This window comes from Anguilla rostrata, chromosome 17, assembly GCF_018555375.3.
Source record: "Anguilla rostrata isolate EN2019 chromosome 17, ASM1855537v3, whole genome shotgun sequence".
In the NCBI taxonomy this organism is placed as follows: Eukaryota; Metazoa; Chordata; class Actinopteri; order Anguilliformes; family Anguillidae; genus Anguilla; species Anguilla rostrata.
Genome location: NC_057949.1, coordinates 27555799 through 27574141, shown reverse-complemented (window position 1 = coordinate 27574141; position 18343 = coordinate 27555799). Strand labels below are relative to the sequence as shown.

Below are 18343 nucleotides of genomic sequence, written 5' to 3'. Positions count from 1 at the left end.
GAGCGTCCATTTTATACTGTTCAGACCTGACGAGACTGCCATGATACAGAAACTAAAACCTCATCACCACTGCCCAACCTTACAATCAACAAGAGATGATCACAAACCCAAACCTGTGTGTGTGTGTTTGTGTGTATGCATGGGAGTGTGTGTGGTACGTGTGTTTGTGGGTACTGTGTGTGTGTGAGCTTGTGTGTGTCGGTGTGTATTGAGTGTGCGCGCGTGTGTGTGTCTGTCTGTGTATGTGTGTATAGTGTGCGTGCATGAGTGCGTGTGTGTATAGTGTATGCATGCGTGTGTGTGGTGTATAGTGTGTGTACAGTGTGCAGTGTGTGTGTGTGTGTGTGTGTTTGTGTATAGTCTATGTGGTGTACAGTGTGTGTATAGTGTGTGTGGTGTATAGTGTGTGCATGCATGCATGCGTGTATAGTGTGTGTGTTTGTGTGTATCTGGTATATAGTGTGTGTATAGTGTGTGTGGTGTATAGTGTGTGTGTGTGTGTGTGTGTGTGGTATCTAGTGTGTGTATAGTGTGTGTGTGAGTGTGTGTGTGTGTGTGTGTGTGTGTGTGTTGTACGCACTCACCCCTCTCCCTCAGGCTCCAGGATCAGGGAGAGCTCAGTGAGCAGTGTGTGGGTGTGTGTATAGTGTGTGTGGTGTATAGTGTGTGTGTGTGTGTGTTGTACGCACTCACCCCTCTCCCTCAGGCTCCAGGATCAGGGAGAGCTCAGTGAGCAGTGTGTGGGTGTGTGTATAATGTGTGTGGTGTATAGTGTGTGTGTGTGTGTGTGTGTTGTACACACTCACCCCTCTCCCTCAGGCTCCAGGATCAGGGAGAGCTCAGTGAGCAGCAGGGCGGAGAGGAAGTGCTGCTGTCTGAAGGGCAGGGAGAGCTCAAACATGCTGGCCACGCCCTGGTCCTGCACATGACTGGAGAACGCAGAGCTCTACAGAGACAGCACAGGCAGCACAGTTAGCACAGAGACAGCACAAAGAAAACACAGTCAGCAAGACAGTACAGACAACATAGAGAAAACACAGTCAGCAGAGACAGCAGTCAGCACAGGCAGCACAGTCAGCACAGAGACAGCACAGACACAGCACAGTTAGCACAGAGACAGCACAAAGAAAACACAGTCAGCAAGACAGTACAGACAACATAGAGAAAACACAGTCAGCACAGGCAGCACAGTCAGCACAGAGAAAACACAGTCAGCACAGACAGCAGAGACAGCACAGAGAAAACACAGTCAGCACAGACAGCAAGACAGCACAGAGAAAACACAGTCAGCAGAGACAGCAGTCAGCACAGACAGCACAGTCAGCATAGAGACAGCACAGGCAGCACAGAAACAACACAGTCAGCACCGAGACAGCACAGTCAGCACCGAGACAGCACAGGCAGCACAGAGACAGTACAGACAGCACTGAGGGTGGAGAAGGGTGGGGAGGGTGGTGGTGGTACGTGAGTGTGAGAGTGGAGGAGGCAGGCGGGGACTGAGTGAGCGGGTCGGGGGGGGGGGTGTGTACCTGTGAGGTTGTGGAGGAGGTGGAGGGGGAGGGCGAGGCGGGGGGGCTGAGGGTGGAGCAGGGCAGGTTGAGGCAGACGTAGTGCTCATGGCAGCAGATGATGCGGATGAAGTCCATCCTGAGCGCATTCAGGGCGCTGGGGTTCGGGGTGGAGTGCAGCTTACTGGAGATCTGAGGAGAACATCAGCATGAGCAAAGATACTATACTACAGCATGTGCATCATGAGCAAAGATACTATACTACAGTGTGTGCATCATAAGCAAAGGTACTATACTTACAGTGTGTGCATCATGAGCAAAGATACTATACTACAGCGTGTGCATCATGAGCAAAGATACTATACTACAGCGTGTGCATCATGAGCAAAGATACTATACCACAGCTTGAACATCACCATGAGCAAAGATGCTCTACTACAGCGTGAACATCACCATGAGCAAAGATACTCAACTACAGCATGTGCATCATGAGCAAAGATACTATACTACAGCATGTGCAACATGAGCAAAGATACTATGCTATGGTGCGTGCATCATGAGCACAGATACTATACTACAACATGAACATCACCATGAGCAAAGATGCTATACTACATCTTACTTGTAGTGCGTATAGTGCATGTACCTGTTTATAGTGTGTATAGTGTATGTACCTGTTTATAGTGTGTATAGTGCATAGTGTGTATAGTGCATGTACCTGTTTATAGTGTGTAGTGTGTATAGTGCATGTACCTGTTTATAGTAGGTGCGAATGAGGTTGAACACAAAACCTCTGTCCATGAGTGACAGAAGGTCATTAAGGAAAAAAGCAAGACTGCTGTTCAACCTCTCAACCAGCTCCACGTCCTGAAAGAGAGAGAGAGAGAGAGAGAATTATCATAGCCCACATCCAACCATAGCCTTTATTCCATCAGACTATTTTACCATGAGCCTCAGTAATGAGGCCCTCTGTGCAGTACTCAGTGTGTCCTGTAGGGGACGCTACGCCGTACCTTGTGGTATCTGCTGGAGATGTCGGCGCTGATGGCGCACACCAGAGCGGCTATGTCGTCCACGAAACGATCGGGGAAGCGCTGCCGTCTCGGGACGTCCAGACGAGAGGCCAGGAACAGGTGATGGGACATGCTCTTCACCTGGGGTCACAGAGACGCACTCAGAAACTGTCTGTGTGTGTGTGTGTAGTGTGTGTGTGAGTGTGCGTGTGTGTGTGTGTGTGTGTGTGAGTGCGTGTGTGTGCGTATGTGTGCGTGTATGTGTGTGTACACGTGTGTGTGCGTGTGTGTGTTTGTGTGCATGTGTACACGTGTGTGTGTGTGTATTTTCGTGAGCGTGTGTACGTGTGTGTGCGTGCATGAGCGTGTGTGTGCGCACGTGTGCGTGTGTGTGTGTACGTGTGTGTGCGTGCACAGGTGTGTGTGTGTGTGTGTGTGTGTGTGTGCGGATACCAACCATGAGGTGGAAGAAGAACCAGGACTGCTGCAGCGCTGCCTCTCTCACTGTGCTGGTGCTCACCACCCACTGCAGAGCCAGCTCCTCGTGGAGCAGCTACAGACATTACCACACGTTAGTCACAGTTAGCACAGCCTGGGCTAGTTTAGCTGAAGAGCTACCACTGTTCATATACAATCTAGAGTTAGCACAGAGCTACCACTGTTCATATACAATCTAGAGTTAGCACAGAGCTACCACTGTTCATATACAATCTAGAGTTAGCACAGAGCTACCACTGTTCATATACAATCTAGAGTTAGCATAGAGCTACACAGGATTAAATTCTGCACAGAGCAAATACTTGGTAAAATCAGAGTTTAATGTCAAGTGCAGCTCAAACAGTTTAATGTCAAGTGCAGCTCAAACAGTTTTACCAGAGACACTGTACTCACACAACTGTAAAAACACATCACACACACACTCGCACACACGCACACACACAGATGTGGATGAGAAGTGAGATGTTAAAAAAAAAAAAAAAAACACACCCGTGTGAGCAGAATGAACCAAAATTAGCACCCGTAGTGGTTACACATGCAATAGAACATTTATCCCTGTAAAGGCCCTACAGGCACTGATGAAGACAGCCCTACAGGCACTGAGGCCCTACAGGCACTGAGAGAGACAGACCTACAGGCACTGGCCCAGCCCAGCAGGCCACCTGCTGACAAAGGAGACTTAATGTATATAAGTTCAACAGATCATGGTTTTCTTAGCAGAAGTAGCATGTGAAGCAATGAGTAGTTACAGCTGATCTCAGAAAACAAGGCAGGACAACCTGTAATCACGATCATCACCGGCCTACGTCCTGCGATCCGACTGGCCCCATTTCATCGCTGCTAAATACAGCCATTCACTGTTATTACGGACGTGTGTGTGTGTGTGAGTGCTTATGTGTGTAGTGTGTGTGTGTGTTTGTGTGTGTGAGCGTGTGAGTGTGCGAGACTATGTGATTATGTGTGTGTGTGCGTGTGTGTGTGTGTGTGTGTGTGCATAGCGTGTGTGTGATTGTGATTATGTGTGTGTGTGTGCATAGTGTGTGTAGCATGTGATTGCGTGTGTGTGTGCGTGCGCGTAGTGTGTGTAGCATGTGTAGTGTGTGTGCGTGCGTGCGTGTAGCCTGTGTAGCGTGTGTAGCGTGTGTATGTGTGTGTTACCTTTTTGGCGATGTGCCTGGCTGGGGCGGGGCAGAAGAAGGTGTTCTCCAGGAAAGCAGACATGCGATTGGAGCTGTGCTCACATGCCTGTGATGAGTGGGTGGAGGTGAACAGACAGACAGACGGACGGATGGACAGACAGACAGAAACGGATGAAGGAGTGGGAGCGCTTCCTCAACTCAAATCCAACGACCGAAGTAGCACTGATCCGCCGTCAGCAGAATTTAGAGGAGTACATAAGACACTGACACTGTATATAACATACTACACACAGCGACTGGACAGTCACCATACACTGAGACTGTGGGAACAGTATACTACACACAGCGACTGGACAGTCACCATACACTGAGACTGTGGGAACAGTATACTACCCACTGAGACTGGAACAGTCACTGTACACTGAGACTGTGGGAACAGTATTACCACTGAGACGACAGCTACAGTACACTATGTGGGAACAGTATACTACACACAGCGACTGGAACAGTCACTGTACACTGAGACTGTGGGAACAGTATACTACACACAGCGACTGGAACAGTCACTGTACACTGAGACTGTGGGAACAGTATACTACTCACTGAGACTGGAACAGTCACTGTACACTGAGACTGTGGGAACAGTATACTGGACGTATACTACACTGAGACTGGAACAGTCACTGTACACTGAGACTGTGGAACAGTAACCAGTGGAACAGTATACTCACTGAGACTGGAACGTTATGTACACTGAGACTGTGGAAACAGTATACTACCACGGACTGGAACAGTACGTAAGAGACTGTGGGAACAGTATACTACCCACTGAGACTGGAACAGTCACTGTACACTGAGACTGTGGGAACAGTATACTACCCACTGAGACTGGAACAGTCACTGTACACTGAGACTGTGGGAACAGTATACTACCCACTGAGACTGGAACAGTCACCATACACTGAGACTGTGGGAACAGTATACTACCCACTGAGACTAGAACAGTCACCATACACTGAGACTGTGGGAACAGTATACTACCCACTGAGACTGTGGGAACAGTATACTACACACAGCAACTGGAACGGTCACTGTACACTGAGACTGTGGGAACAGTATACTACCCACTGAGGGAACAGTATACTACCCACTGAGACTGGAACAGTCACTATACACTGAGACTGTGGGAACAGTATACTACTCACTGAGACTGGAACAGTGTACTACACATCAAAACTGTAGGAATTGAGTTTAAGGTTAATGCTGGCTGAGGATGAAAACGTGAGTAAATAATGAAGACAAACGATGATAAACACACCAATGATCATGAAAACAGTGTGTGTGTGTGTGTGTCTCAGTGTGTGAGGGAGAGATAGAAAGAGATGTGAGTGTGGGACAGTAAGAAGGGAGTGAGCACATGAGTGAGTGAATGAGTGAATGGGTGAATGGGTGAGTGAGTGTGCTCATGATCATGGGCAGATTAGGCCTGTTAAGGTTCAGAGATGTGATTTTGGTGAAGAAGATGAAGGCGGCAGAAAAAAGAAAAGCAGATGATTGGTGGATAGAAGCACACACACACACACTCTCACACACACACGCACACTCTCATATACACACACTCACGCACACTCTCATACACACACACGCTCTCTCACACACGCACACACTCACACATGCTCTCTCACACACACACACAAACGCACACACACACACACACAGGCTGGGGGTGCACCTGCTTGAGCTCACTGCTGGAGTGGGGGTTCCTGCGTAGGACGGCCCTGGAGCCCCCAGGGGCGTAAGCAGAGTTCACCCAGGAGTGCGAGCGGTCAATCCCCTAATACCAGCACCCACAGCCAGGGGGCAGCAGCAGCGCACAGGACACAGGGGCCGAGGGGAGCAGCGGGAGGGAAGCAGAGGGAGGGAAGCAAAAAGGGGGGCAGAAAGAAAGAAAGAAAGAGGGGAAAAGTGAGAGAGGGAGTTGGGGGTAAAGGGGGGCATTAGAAAGACAGGGAGATCAGCACAGCACAGGGTTGCAAATCTAACAGTTTGACAGGTTTAATCAACGACAAACACACAAACAACCGAGGGGCCGCGATCGAACCCGCAGTATTCCCACAGACACTGGAGGAGCGGCCTGTGCTTGGGCCTGGGAGCAGGTCTGATTACCCACAGTGCAACACAGAGCCCTCCCAGCAGCACAGCACAGCACAGCGAGGTCAACTCCGCTCACTCCAGACCAGCTCAACAGTACCTGTACATTTAAAAGCAATGTCAATTAAAGCGGCCAGGCTAGTTTATAGGACCATCATAAAACTGTCTATATTGGCTTTCTTTTATTCCAAACATAATATATTACCAGCTTAGAATATCACAATTTAATTTTGTAACTAAGCAACCAGCTGACTGGTGCTTTTGCTCCCAATCTAGATACTGTTGAGACGAATATCCTCCCAAAAGGCCTCTGTGTTGCAGGGGAGTGTAAAATGGTTACTGCAGCTCAGAACCACGTCATCGCCGTATTTAAAGTATTTAAGCGGAATTCTTTCCTGTTGTGGTGGTCAGCTGCATAATTCTTAAGGCAGTTTGGTGTTCCATTTAACCCTTTGAAGGGTAAGATTTTTGGAATGTTTAGTTTTTTCTTCAAAATTCAAAGTCAGTGTTCTAGAATTCCACTGCTTTCAGTTACCAGCTGTGATTAGAATGCCCAGTTAAGATCACATATCTTACACCTTAAAGGGCTAGTAACGTCCTGCTTTATCACAGTAAAGACACAGGTCTTCAACCAATCAGATGAGCCATGCAGTGACTGCACCAGAGCAATGCACTTCCAGCACAATGCTGTCACTGCAAGAATGCTGTAACTATGCAGGAATACTGTATCTATGCAGGAATGCTGTAACTATGCAGGAATACTGTATGTATGCAGGACTGCTGTCACTACATCAGAATGCTGTCGCTATTCAGGAATACTACCTCTATGAAGGAATACGCTGTCTATGCAGAAATATTATCTCCATGAGGCAATATTGTCTCTATGTAGGAATATTATGTCTATGTAGGATACTGACTCTATGCAGGAATACTGTGAATACAAAAAGAGGCAGTGGAATCAGTGCATAATCTCTAGGACACAGGGAGAAGCGGTACGGTCTGTGTGTATGAATGTAAGAAAAGAGGAAGCGGCCTGTACAGAGTGTATGTGTGTGTGTGTGTGTGTCCGTGCAGAAAGAGGAACCAGCGGTACAGACGTAGAAACACACACACACACCTTGCTCCCGATGATCCTCTGCACCTCCTCGTCAGGCGAGTTGGGCGTGGTCGCCAGGTCGGGGTTGGAGTTGCTGATGCTCTTGGAGCGGGACAGGTGCAGGCTGCTGGGCCGCGCCGTTGCCCGGGACAACGTGGCGTACTGGATGGGCAGCTCGTAGGGCGGGGCGAGACCTGGGCGGGGCCAGCAACGAGAGTCAGGGGCTTTCAGGGACAGCAATGAGAGCCAGGGGCTTTCTGGGACAGCAACGAGAGTCAGGGGCTTTCTGGGAAGACCAGACACTGATCCAATCACAATGCAGAACGGAGGGGGAAAAGACACACACGCGCACACACACACGCATGCACACAAACAGGTACACACGCGCACACACACACGCATGCACACAAACAGGTACACACGCGCACACACACACGCATGCACACAAACAGGTACACACGCGCACACACACGCACGTACGCACACATGCACACACACAGGTACACACACACACACACGCACACACACAGGTACACACGCGCACACACACGCACATACGCACACATGCACACACACAGGTACACACGCGCACACACACACACAGACACACATACACACACACACACACACCAGCAATAATTACAGCTTCCAACACAAAGTCAAGTGGTCTGACCTGTCACACGTGAGTGACAGATACCCTGGTGATGGGCAGGCCTGACGAGGCACAGGAGCTCTGTGACGTATAAACATCCGGCGCCATTTTGGCTCAAGGTGGGGGGCGGGGGGGTTAGCGGGGTAGCACACTCACCGCCGGGCGGGGCGGGGGGGTCGCCGCTGGGCAGGTGGAAGCAGTAGTGGATGTAGGACAGCAGCAGGTTGTTTCGGCCGTGGTGGTCCTGACTGCCCTCCAAGTTCTTCTGGATCTGATTGGCTAACAGCGCCATGGCCTCAAACGCAGCTCGGCCCAGATTCACTGCGCAGCGAGAGAGAGAGAGAGAGAGGGGGAGGGAGAGAGAGAGGGAGGGAGGGAAGGAAGAAGAGCGAGAGTGAGAGAGAGAAAGAGGGAGAGAGGAAAGAAAAGCGACAGAGCGCAAGAGAGAATGAGAGGGAGGGAAGAAGAGCGACAGTGCGAGAGAGAGATAGAGAGAGAGGGAGGGAGGGAGTTAGGGAAGAAGGGCATGAGAGACAGAGGGAGGGAGGGAAGGAAGATCGGCGTGAGAGAAAGGGAGAGAGAGGGACGGTGAATAACGGTATGGGGGGGGCAGGCAGAGCGAGGCGTGTGTGCGGCTCTGGCGGGGCGTGGCCAGGGCGAGGCTTGTGGGCGGAGCTCACCGATCTGCCCGGCGATGACGGGCGGGTGGACGATGAGCAGGATGAGCTTCCCGAGCAGCTGGTGCAGGAAGCGCACGCAGGTGTCCAGCAGGGCGGCCCGCAGCTGCGCCATGCTGGCCTTCAGCTCCGCCTCCACGTTGCCCTCGGTGATGATGACGTCCTTCAGCCGGAAGGGGAAGGAGTACTCCTCCAGCACGTCCACCAGCGTGAAGAACTTATCCAGGTGAGGGTCCTGCAGGCCCACAGGGCAGTCAGCATTCACTGAGTGTGTGTGTGTGTGTGTGTGATAGAATGTCTGTGTGTGTGTGTGAGAGAGAGAGTGTGTGCGTGTGTGTGGGTGTGTGTATGTGTGTGTGTGTGTGTGGTATGTGAAGGTTGTGAGTGTGTGTAGTTATACTGTGGTGTGTGTGTGTGTGTGTGTGAGGGAGATTGTGAGGGTGTGAGTGTAGTTTATACCTGTGTGTGTGTGTGTGTGTGTGTGTATGTGAGAGAGAGTGAGGTGTGTAGTTATACTGGGTGTTTGTGTTGTGGTGTGTGTGTGAGAGATTGTGAGTTAGCATTTACCTTGTGTGCGTGTGTGTGAGAGAGAGATTGTGAGGGTGCGAGTGTAGTTTATACCGGGTGGTTGTGGTGTGTGATGAGAGAGATTGGATATGTAGTTACTGTGTGTGTGTGTTGTGTGTGCGTTTGGTGTGAGGAGATGTGAGGTGTGAGCGCAGTTCATCACCTGGTGAACGAAGAAGCACTCTCAATAACTAAACACCGCTTGTGATTATCACCCGCTTCATCGACGACCTGAAATAACAGAGAGACAGAGACACAGGCATCACAATCTAACACAGAGAGACAGAGACACAGGCATCACAATCTAACACAGACACAGGCACCACAATCTAACACAGAGACACAGGCATCACAAACTAACACAGAGACACAGCCATCACAATCTATCACAGAGACACAGGCATCACAAACTAACACAGAGACACAGGCATCACAATCCATCACAGAGACACGGAGACACAGGCATCACAATCTAACACAGAGACACAGGCATCACAATCTATCACAGAGAGACAGAGACACAGGCATCACAATCTAACACAGAGACACAGGCATCACAATCTAACACAGAGACACAGAGACACAGGCATCACAATCTATCACAGAGAGACAGAGACACAGGCATCACAATCTAACACAGAGAAACAGGCATGCTGTATAAACACAGAACACACAGTATGTAATCTGCTAAGCAAACATGTAATGTAAAGGAGTGACTAACTGGTAAATAATGTATGATATTAATAACTGTAGAGTGGAAGGACGGGGTGCAGACTAGAGGACCGAATCCTGACTTGAACCAGACGGGACCCGCAGTTATGCTGTGATTTGTGCCTGGACCGGGCCTATTTTTAGCTCTGTTACATCGGGTCAGATCGGGTGCAGGCTCACTCTCAACCTGGAAGTTAACAAATGGTAGCCTAGCAACACTTCCACCAGCTGTTAACAATGACTGATAACAATGACACAAAGCTTCCAGTTTCTGTAGCGTGCCGCTATGCTGAACTAGCTCATTGAGAACAGCTGTATTTGTTTGACAGCACAGGGGCTGAAGGCTCATTAACGTCACGTTTAACAGAAGGAAAAGCGCGTTTAAACAACACCGCAAGCGTGCAAGCAGAAATGCGGGTGTTTTCATTTCGCTAGCTGAGCATCACAAAAACAGAACGTGACTGCGGGCACACCCACGAGCGGCTTTCCTGTGGGAAACACCGCTTCTGATGTCTGATTCAGCCCTCTAGAGTAACCTATTTGGGGTGGAGAGGGGTATGATGGGGGTTGCAGGGCTTACATCCGGGGTGAGGACGGAGTAGCTGGGCGGGGGCTTCTCCACAGACACGGGCAGGCTGAAGGAGCCCGTCCGCAGGCGGCCATGTTGCATTAACGGGATCCACTGCGGAGACACAGGCACGCCATCAACACACTCTGCGCCACATTGACAGGAGGGGTTACCTGCACACTCTGTGGGTGTGGCAGACATCTGGGTGCAGGAGGAGTCTGGTGTAGGCTGAGGGTCTAGGAAGAGCTGAGTGAAGACTGAAAGCGTGACAATGTTGGGTTTAAGTGTTGGGTGTACATGGATGGTTTAGGAGGTGATGGGTGTAGGCCGCAGGTGTAGGGGGATGTTGGGTGTAGCTGCTGGGTGTACACGGATGGTTTAGGAGGTGGTGGGTGTAGTACGAGGATATAGGAGGTGGTGCGTGTAGGCTGAGGGTATAGGAGGAGGGTGTAGGAGGCGGTGGGTGTAAGCTGTAGGTATAGGAGATGTTGGGTGTAGGTGCTCTGTGTACACTGATGGTGTAGGAGGTGGTGGGTTTAGGCTGCAGGTGTATGAGATGTTGGGTGTAGGTGGTAGGTATACACTGAGGGTATAGGAGGAGGGTAAACGCTGAGGGGTGGAAGGGGTCTTATCTTACGGTGTAGCCCACGGGGGTCTCCAGAGGGGTGTTCTGCTTGGGCTGGCAGCTGATGTGGTAGAAGGTGAAGAGCAGGTGGTGGTTATCCGTCAGGTCTGCAGGAATCTTCATTTTCATCTCGTCATAGAACTCCGGAGACCTGGAGACAGCAGAGAGAGAGAGAGAGAGAGAGAAAGGAGGGAGAGAGGATGAGAGGATGGCAGGACCGTGGACTGAGACAGAGGGAGAGAGGAGGAGAGGCACTCACTTGTCATGGTAAATGACTGGGGTGTAGGCCTCCTTCTGAAACTCTGCACAGCTGGACTTCCCAAAGATGACCTGCCATCACCAGAGAGGAGATCCCCCAGTCAGATTAGTTTACAAAGATAACACATCTAATCTAACCATCAGAATGTTTTATAACCACTCTGCTAGATAGTTAGTAAGACTGATTAGATAGTGATCAGTTGTTTTATTAGTTCGTGATTGGCCAGTGATATGGGGGTGGGGCCTCATGATGCATGTTGACATGAGTGCTCCTTTATTAGTTGTGATTGGACAGTGAAGGGGGGCCTTATATGATGATTGGGAGGTAGTTGGCGCCTTTATTAGTTTGTGATTGGTCAGTTATATGGGTGGGGCTCCTTTATTAGTTTGTGATTGGACAGTTATATGGGTGGGGCTCCTTTATTAGTTTGTGATTGGACAGTGATACGGGTGGGGCTCCTTCATGAGTGCATGATTGGACAGTGATATGTTGGGGCGCCTTTATTAGTTTGTGATTGGACAGTTATATGGGTGGGGCTCCTTTATTAGTTTGTGATTGGACAGTGATATGGGCGGGGCCTCTTCATGAGCCTGTGATTGGACAGTGATGCATGCGTGATTGGTGGAGACTCACAGGCAGGGCCTGGCTGGGATCCTCTCCTGCCATGAACTGCACCTTGACAGCGATGTTTCTGACTGAGCCCTGTCGACTGCTGAAGTTCAGACTCTGAGGGTACACGTACAGCAGGTTCCTGAGAGAGAGAGAGAGAGAGGAGAGAGGGGGAGAGGGGGAGAGGGGGAGAGAGGGAGGGGGAGAGAGGAGAGAGAGGAGAGAGGGAAGAGGGGGAGAGAGGGAGGGGGAAGAGAGAGAGAGGGGGAGAGGGGAGAGAGGGAGAGGGGAGAGAGAGAGGGGGAGGGGGAGAGAGGAGAGGGAGGAGAGAGAGGAGGGGGAGAGGGGAAAGAGAGGAAGAAAAAGAGAGGGAAAGACAGAGAGAGAAGAAGAGAGAGTGAGAGAGAGGAAGAAAAAGAGAGAGGGGAAGGAGAAAGGAGAAATAGTGAGGCAGCAGAGAGGGAAGGAAGGAGAGAGATGGAGAAAAAGAAGAGGGAGAGGCAGGAAAGGAGAAAATAGTGGAGGCAACAATGAGGGATCAGGAAGAGATAGACATGAGGAAACATAGAGGATGAGAGGGCAGGCGCTTAAATTTTGTTCCCATTTATAAACATTATAGTGAGTAAATTCTTCACCTTGGGAATCAACTGACTTTGAGGTTACTGCATCTTACACTGTTTCGTATAGTTTACACAGTTTATAAAGGGCTATATCCTATATTAAATTTATAAAGCTAACTCAACTTATAAATGGCTATATTCTATATTACATTTTTATGTAGCCAAGTACTTTCAGATACAATTCCAGCAAAATGCCTGACTCAAACCATATAGCAACCACGTTCTTCAAACGTTCTGTATGGACCAACCAGCGACATTGCTTTCAACTGTACGTGTGTACATGCATACTTTCTGCATCTAATTTATTTTGTGCGTGTACGTGCATGCACACGATCTTGCAATCTCGTGTCAAAAAGGTCCTTGTGTATTTATTCATAAATTGCTCTCCTGTGTAAGCCGACCTTGCAGAGCAAACACAGCAGGTAACTGTAGATCAAAGCCTCCTGCGTTTGTTATGTCTTACTGTCTGGACTGAGATCAACCTGATCGGCTACATCAGCCACTTCTGTTTGAAGAGCCACATGTCGGGGTCACACTGATTTAAAGAAGGACACAGAGCTGCCATCCGATTGGACTACTGCTCGGCTGATATTCCGCAATCTCCCCAGAGTCCAGCAGATAACCGGTATAAGAGTGAGACAACACAGACAGGACTGAGGCCGACCAGGCAGACACAGGCACAGAGCGGAGATACAGAGAAAGAACTGAGTCACAGAGAGACAGAACGCTCTGAGACAGAGATACACAGATAAAGAACTGAGACACAGAGAGACAGAAAGCTCTGAGACAGAGATCCAGATAAGAACTGAGTCACAGAGAGACAGAAAGCTCTGAGACAGAGATACACAGAAAGAGAGTTGAGACACAAAGACAGAAAGCTCTGCCAGATACAGAGAGAAAGCTCTGAGACTGGGGATAGTCTCTACAGACTGAGGATAGTCACTATAGGCTGGGGATTGTGTCTACAGACTGGGGATAGTTTCTATAGACTGGGGATAGTCTCTACAGACTGGGGATAGTTTCTATAGACTGGAGATAGTCTCTATAGACTGGGGATAGTCCCTATAGACTGGGGATAGTCTCTATAGACTGGGGACTGGACTGACAGTTCTGCAGCACACACTCAAAGGGAGGACCGGAGCAGATCTTTGAGACCCCGGAATGAGAGCCTTTCTGCCCCTGCTGTGCGTGGCCCTCTGGCTGTCAGGGGCCCCGGGCGTGCCGCTGAAGAAGCAGAAGGGCCCGGGGAAGCCGGCCTCCGTGGAGGACGTGAACGTGCTGACGTACGGCGTGCTCCAGTTCAGCGACGCCATACACCACGTCTACCAGGACACCAGCCGCAGGATGACCCGCATCGACACGCAGCTCCTGCGCCAGCAGGGGGCGCTGCGCCAGCTGCAGGAGGAGGTGGCGCAGGCCACACAGACGGAGGAGGAGATCAGGAAAACCCTCTCCCATTTACAGGTGAGCGCACGCACGTCCACGATCCAATCGGGGCCAGCTCACACCCACGCTCCAATCAGGGACAGGTCACACCCACGCTCCAATCAGGGTCAGGCCACACCCACGCTTCAATCAGGGACAGGTCACACCCACGCTCCAATCAGGGCCAGGCCACACCCACGCTCCAATCAGGGCCAGGCCACACCCACGGTACAATCAGGGCCAGGCCACACCCACGCTCCAATCAGGGCCAGGCCACACCCACGGTACAATCAGGGCCAGGCCACACCCACGCTCCGACTCAGACTAGCTCTGTTGCGCAGACGCAGACGGCTGGGCTGCATGCGCAGACTCTGCAGGTGAGGACAGTGCTTCAGAAGGCTGAGAAGGAACAGGTGAAGCTCCACAACCAGGTGACCGGTCTGGAGACCAGCCTGGACTCAGCTCCCAACATCAGAACACTGAAGGTACACACATGCACATGTACGCACACACATTACACACAGGCATGCACACACACACACACACACACACCCATACACAACCATACACACACATGCACACGCACACACATTACACAAACGCATGCACACACACACACACACACCCATACACACAACCATACACACACACGCACACGCACACACATACACACACACACACACACACACTTAAGAGTCCTGCACACAGGAAGCATCACATAACGTACAGGCGGCATATAGTAATACAATTGGGGCGACATAGCTCAGGAGGTAAGACCGATTGTCTGGCAGTCGGAGGGTTGCCGGTTCAAACCCCGCCCTGGGCATGTCGAAGTGTCCTTGAGCAAGACACCTAACCCCTAACCTCTAACTGCTCTGGCGAATGAGAGGCATCAATTGTAAAGCGCTTTGGATAAAAGCGCTATATAAATGCAGTCCATTTACCATTTACCATTTACAATATGTGTGTGCGCGTGTGTGTGCGTGTGTGTGTGTGTGTGTGTGTGTACAGGACCAGGCCCTCCAGCACTCCAACATTCTAAAGGTTCTGGAGGAGTGGATCCAGGACGAGAAGCGAGCTTTGGAAGATCAGGACCAGCAGCTGGCCCACATGCAGAATCTGGTAATCCCCCACCCCCCGCCCGCCCTCCCACACTGCATCAACCACCAGTAAAGATGACTAAGGACAAATAAACACAACCTTGGACCACTCACGAGATCCAAGGTTTATCATTTAAAATATAATCACTCAACCTTCTGTTCTTTTTCCATTTCAGGCCGAGTCATGAGCCCTGTCCCACCAAGCCAATCACAGACAGACTCTTCCCAGCCAATAAGAGCACTTCCTGATCAACCGTTTACTGCTGCAAGCCAATCATTTTTTCATTGGAAATGCTGACTTCTTACACTCGACAGAACAATGCAACACAGCACATCCCATTCTCCCGCACACAGACAGATGGAAGCCACACGCTAAGCTGCCTTGTTGCTCTGTGTCCTTCATCACCCTTCCTGTTAACCATCCAAATAAAGGTCATAATGGCATTTATTACCACCTGTTGTCGATTATTCTGAAACTGATTAAACTGTTTGATGCTGAATGTCAAGAGAGCGTTTCATGAGCTCAACACAACTGTCCTGAGTTCACGAGCGAACACGACAGACTGCAGACTCACAGGTGGTGTGGGGTGGGAGGTTGAGAGAATCCTGTAGGTGGTGTGGGGGATGTAGCCTCACCTGTAGGTGGCGTGGGGCATGCAGACGCACCTGTAGGTGGTGTTAGGGGTATAGCCTCACCTGTAGCTGGTGTGGGGGGTGTAGACCCCCCTGTCTGAGGTGTTAGGGCTGTGCACTCACCTGTAGGTGGTGTGGGGGGTGTAGACGTAGCGAGCAGGGAACTCCAGGACCTCCTTGGTGGGGCGCACTCGAAGGTCAGGGTACGGCTTGACATGGAGCAGCTCAGGGGACAGGCAGTAATGAGGAGATTCAGGGGCTGGAGAAATATCAATCTTCAGCTGAGCTGGAGGGAGAAAGAGACAGAGAGAGAGAGAGTCTGTTCAACGGCTGCAAGACGACTGTAAACAGAATCAACTACGGTGAGAATGCGCAGCAGTGCAGTGAGAATGTGCAGCAGCGCAGTGAGAATGTGCAGCAGTGCAGTGAGAATGTGCAGCAGTGCAGTGAGAATGTGCAGCAGCGCAGTGAGAATGTGCAGCAGCGCAGTGAGATGTGCAGCAGCGCAGTGAGAATGTGCAGCAGCGCAGTGAGAATGTGCAGTGTGTACCTGTAACGGGCCTTAGTCTGCGCAGGACAGATGAAGGTCTGCGCATGTCAGCCAGGAACTTATAGAGATCTTCATCACTTAGCCGGTCTCCCTCCTGCAGTACAGACACACAGCTCACTCACTAACCTGCAGTACAGACACACAGCTCACTCACTAACCTGCAGTACAGACACACAGCTCACTCACTAACCTACAGTACAGACACACAGCCCACTCACAATAAAATATCTGGCACAGATACAGTCACACAACTGTCCTTCTAATCATGTTTGTGTTCAGGCACTGTCCTCCCTGCTCTGCTCTACATACGCTGACTACGAGAGGGAGGGGGGAGGGGGTCAGCTCACGCAGAGAAAGGAGGGTCGGCTGGGTGTCACTTTGACATTTAAAAGAAAAAATAACAAATAAAAAAGTGCAGTGAGTTGCCCAAACAAATTCATTTGGGAAACACCAACTCTCACCTGCAGTACAGACACACAGCTCACTCACTAACCTGCAGTACAGACACACAGTTCACTCACTAACCTGCAGTACAGACACACAGCTCACTCACTAACCTGCAGTACAGACACACAGCTCACTCACTAACCTGCAGTACAGACACACAGCTCACTCACTAACCTGCAGTACAGACACACAGACGCACACACACTGGCCTGTTTGAAGAAATTGGTGACAGTGAGGGTGGCGGGGCGGAAGGATGTAAAGTTGCACATGTCCTCTCCCACACTCATCCGCTCAAATCCCTTCTTCTTTCTCTCATTCCAGGTTCCCTTCCGCTCTGACCGGAGAGAAAAGACAAGACAAGACAAGACAGCCTTAATCGCTGATGGATCACCTCTAATACGCGCAAGTAGCAGGACTGTCTGCGCAAGTGTGTTTGTTAGTAACAGGATTTTCCTTATGTGTGCGTGTCTGTGTATGTGTCTGTGTGTGTGTGTGTGTCACGTGGATGGGTGTGTGTGTATGTGCAAGTGCATGTATGTGTCTGTGTGTGTGCATGTGTGTCGCATGGATGGGTGTGTGTGTATGTGCAAGTGCATGTATGTGTGTGTGTGTGCACATGTGCGTGTGTGTGTGTATGCACGCATGCGTGTACACACACATGTTAGCTGCAGGCTAGTGGTTTGTGCGAGTGCGCACTAGCAGCAGGAGCAGGGGTACCGGAGTCGGAGTCGGAGTCGGCGCGGTCCAGCCCCCCCACGCTGCTGACGATGTTGAGCAGGTGGATGGCGGTCCAGGCGAAGGGCATGCGGAACCGGCCCAGGCGCGAACACGACTGCTCCGCCTGCACACGCAGCTTCTCCAGCCTCTCTCTGTGCTGCAGGGGGGAGGGGGATGAAGAGAGAGGGCGAGAGAGAGAAGGAGGGACGGAGGGAGGGAGAGACAGGGAGAAAGAGAGACAGCGGGATGAGACAGAGAGAGGGGAGAGAAAAGAAACAGAAACGAAGAAAGAGAAAGGAGAGTGAAAAGGAGAGAAAAAAGAGAGAAAAGGAGGGAGAGAGGAGAGGGACACAGGACAGTGCGTTAATTACACAAATATCTACAAAAATTGGCATCTGCACAGCTTTAATAAGGCCAGAATATCTTTAGAAACCTTTGATAAGGGCGTGTTGTGAAACTGGCCGGTCAGTCTTCAGTCTCTCACCCTGCTGCCACTGAAGGTTCAATAGCCAATTGGAAGCCAGCTGGCAATAGCCAATCAGCAGCCGGCTGAACCCCACCATGCCCAGCTGATCCGCTGGCTGTGTTACCTCTCGCCACCCAAGAGCAGCAGGGATGATAAAGCTGCCAGGTGTGGCGGAGAGTATGAGACGGGCGCATTGGATTTCACTGGACTTTGAGCGCAGACTGCAAATATTACAGCTGCCTTTAAAGAATTGAGAAATGGCTAAAGATACGAGTCCTGGCAGCCATACGTCCCACTACACACACCCACACA

The 18343-nt window shown here is 50.6% G+C and overlaps 2 protein-coding genes and 1 long non-coding RNA gene across 3 annotated transcripts in view; 1 reads left to right on the top strand and 2 right to left on the bottom strand.

Annotated features, from left to right (window-relative positions):
- The window catches only part of LOC135244102 (dedicator of cytokinesis protein 6-like), a 47339-nt gene that overhangs the window by 15010 nt on the left and 13986 nt on the right, over positions 1-18343 (bottom strand). Inside the window, exons 11-30 of the mRNA XM_064316301.1 lie at positions 17566-17722; positions 17058-17182; positions 16402-16495; positions 15975-16137; positions 12098-12215; positions 11465-11535; positions 11218-11356; positions 10545-10694; positions 9617-9630; positions 9517-9532; positions 8738-9002; positions 8214-8378; positions 7427-7599; positions 5891-5992; positions 4178-4264; positions 2979-3074; positions 2522-2662; positions 2262-2375; positions 1530-1700; positions 807-946 (exon numbers count right to left, since the gene is read on the bottom strand). Coding sequence (XP_064172371.1) covers positions 807-946; positions 1530-1700; positions 2262-2375; positions 2522-2662; positions 2979-3074; positions 4178-4264; positions 5891-5992; positions 7427-7599; positions 8214-8378; positions 8738-9002; positions 9517-9532; positions 9617-9630; positions 10545-10694; positions 11218-11356; positions 11465-11535; positions 12098-12215; positions 15975-16137; positions 16402-16495; positions 17058-17182; positions 17566-17722 — 2501 coding nt within the window. The remainder of the gene's footprint in view (positions 1-806; positions 947-1529; positions 1701-2261; positions 2376-2521; positions 2663-2978; positions 3075-4177; positions 4265-5890; positions 5993-7426; positions 7600-8213; positions 8379-8737; positions 9003-9516; positions 9533-9616; positions 9631-10544; positions 10695-11217; positions 11357-11464; positions 11536-12097; positions 12216-15974; positions 16138-16401; positions 16496-17057; positions 17183-17565; positions 17723-18343) is intronic.
- LOC135243768 (uncharacterized) lies at positions 12756-13586 on the bottom strand. Its single transcript, XR_010326785.1, has 2 exons — positions 13500-13586; positions 12756-13397 (listed from the first exon to the last, which is right to left on the bottom strand). It is a non-coding gene; the product is annotated as an uncharacterized LOC135243768 (long non-coding RNA).
- angptl8 (angiopoietin like 8) lies at positions 13855-15672 on the top strand. Its single transcript, XM_064315791.1, has 4 exons — positions 13855-14157; positions 14460-14603; positions 15130-15240; positions 15395-15672. The coding sequence occupies exons 1-4, from the start codon at positions 13855-13857 to the stop codon at positions 15404-15406; spliced, it is 570 nt and encodes a 189-aa protein (XP_064171861.1). The 3' UTR covers positions 15407-15672.

Bases quoted from the DNA above. Each gene is read 5' to 3' on its own strand.
- angptl8 (XM_064315791.1), top strand. From the start codon at position 13,855: ATGAGAGCCTTTCTGCCCCTGCTGTGCGTGGCCCTCTGGCTGTCAGGG. The intron at 14,158-14,459 runs GTGAGCGCACGC...TCTGTTGCGCAG, and splicing joins AAACCCTCTCCCATTTACAG to ACGCAGACGGCTGGGCTGCA. The intron at 14,604-15,129 runs GTACACACATGC...GTGTGTGTACAG, and splicing joins CCAACATCAGAACACTGAAG to GACCAGGCCCTCCAGCACTC.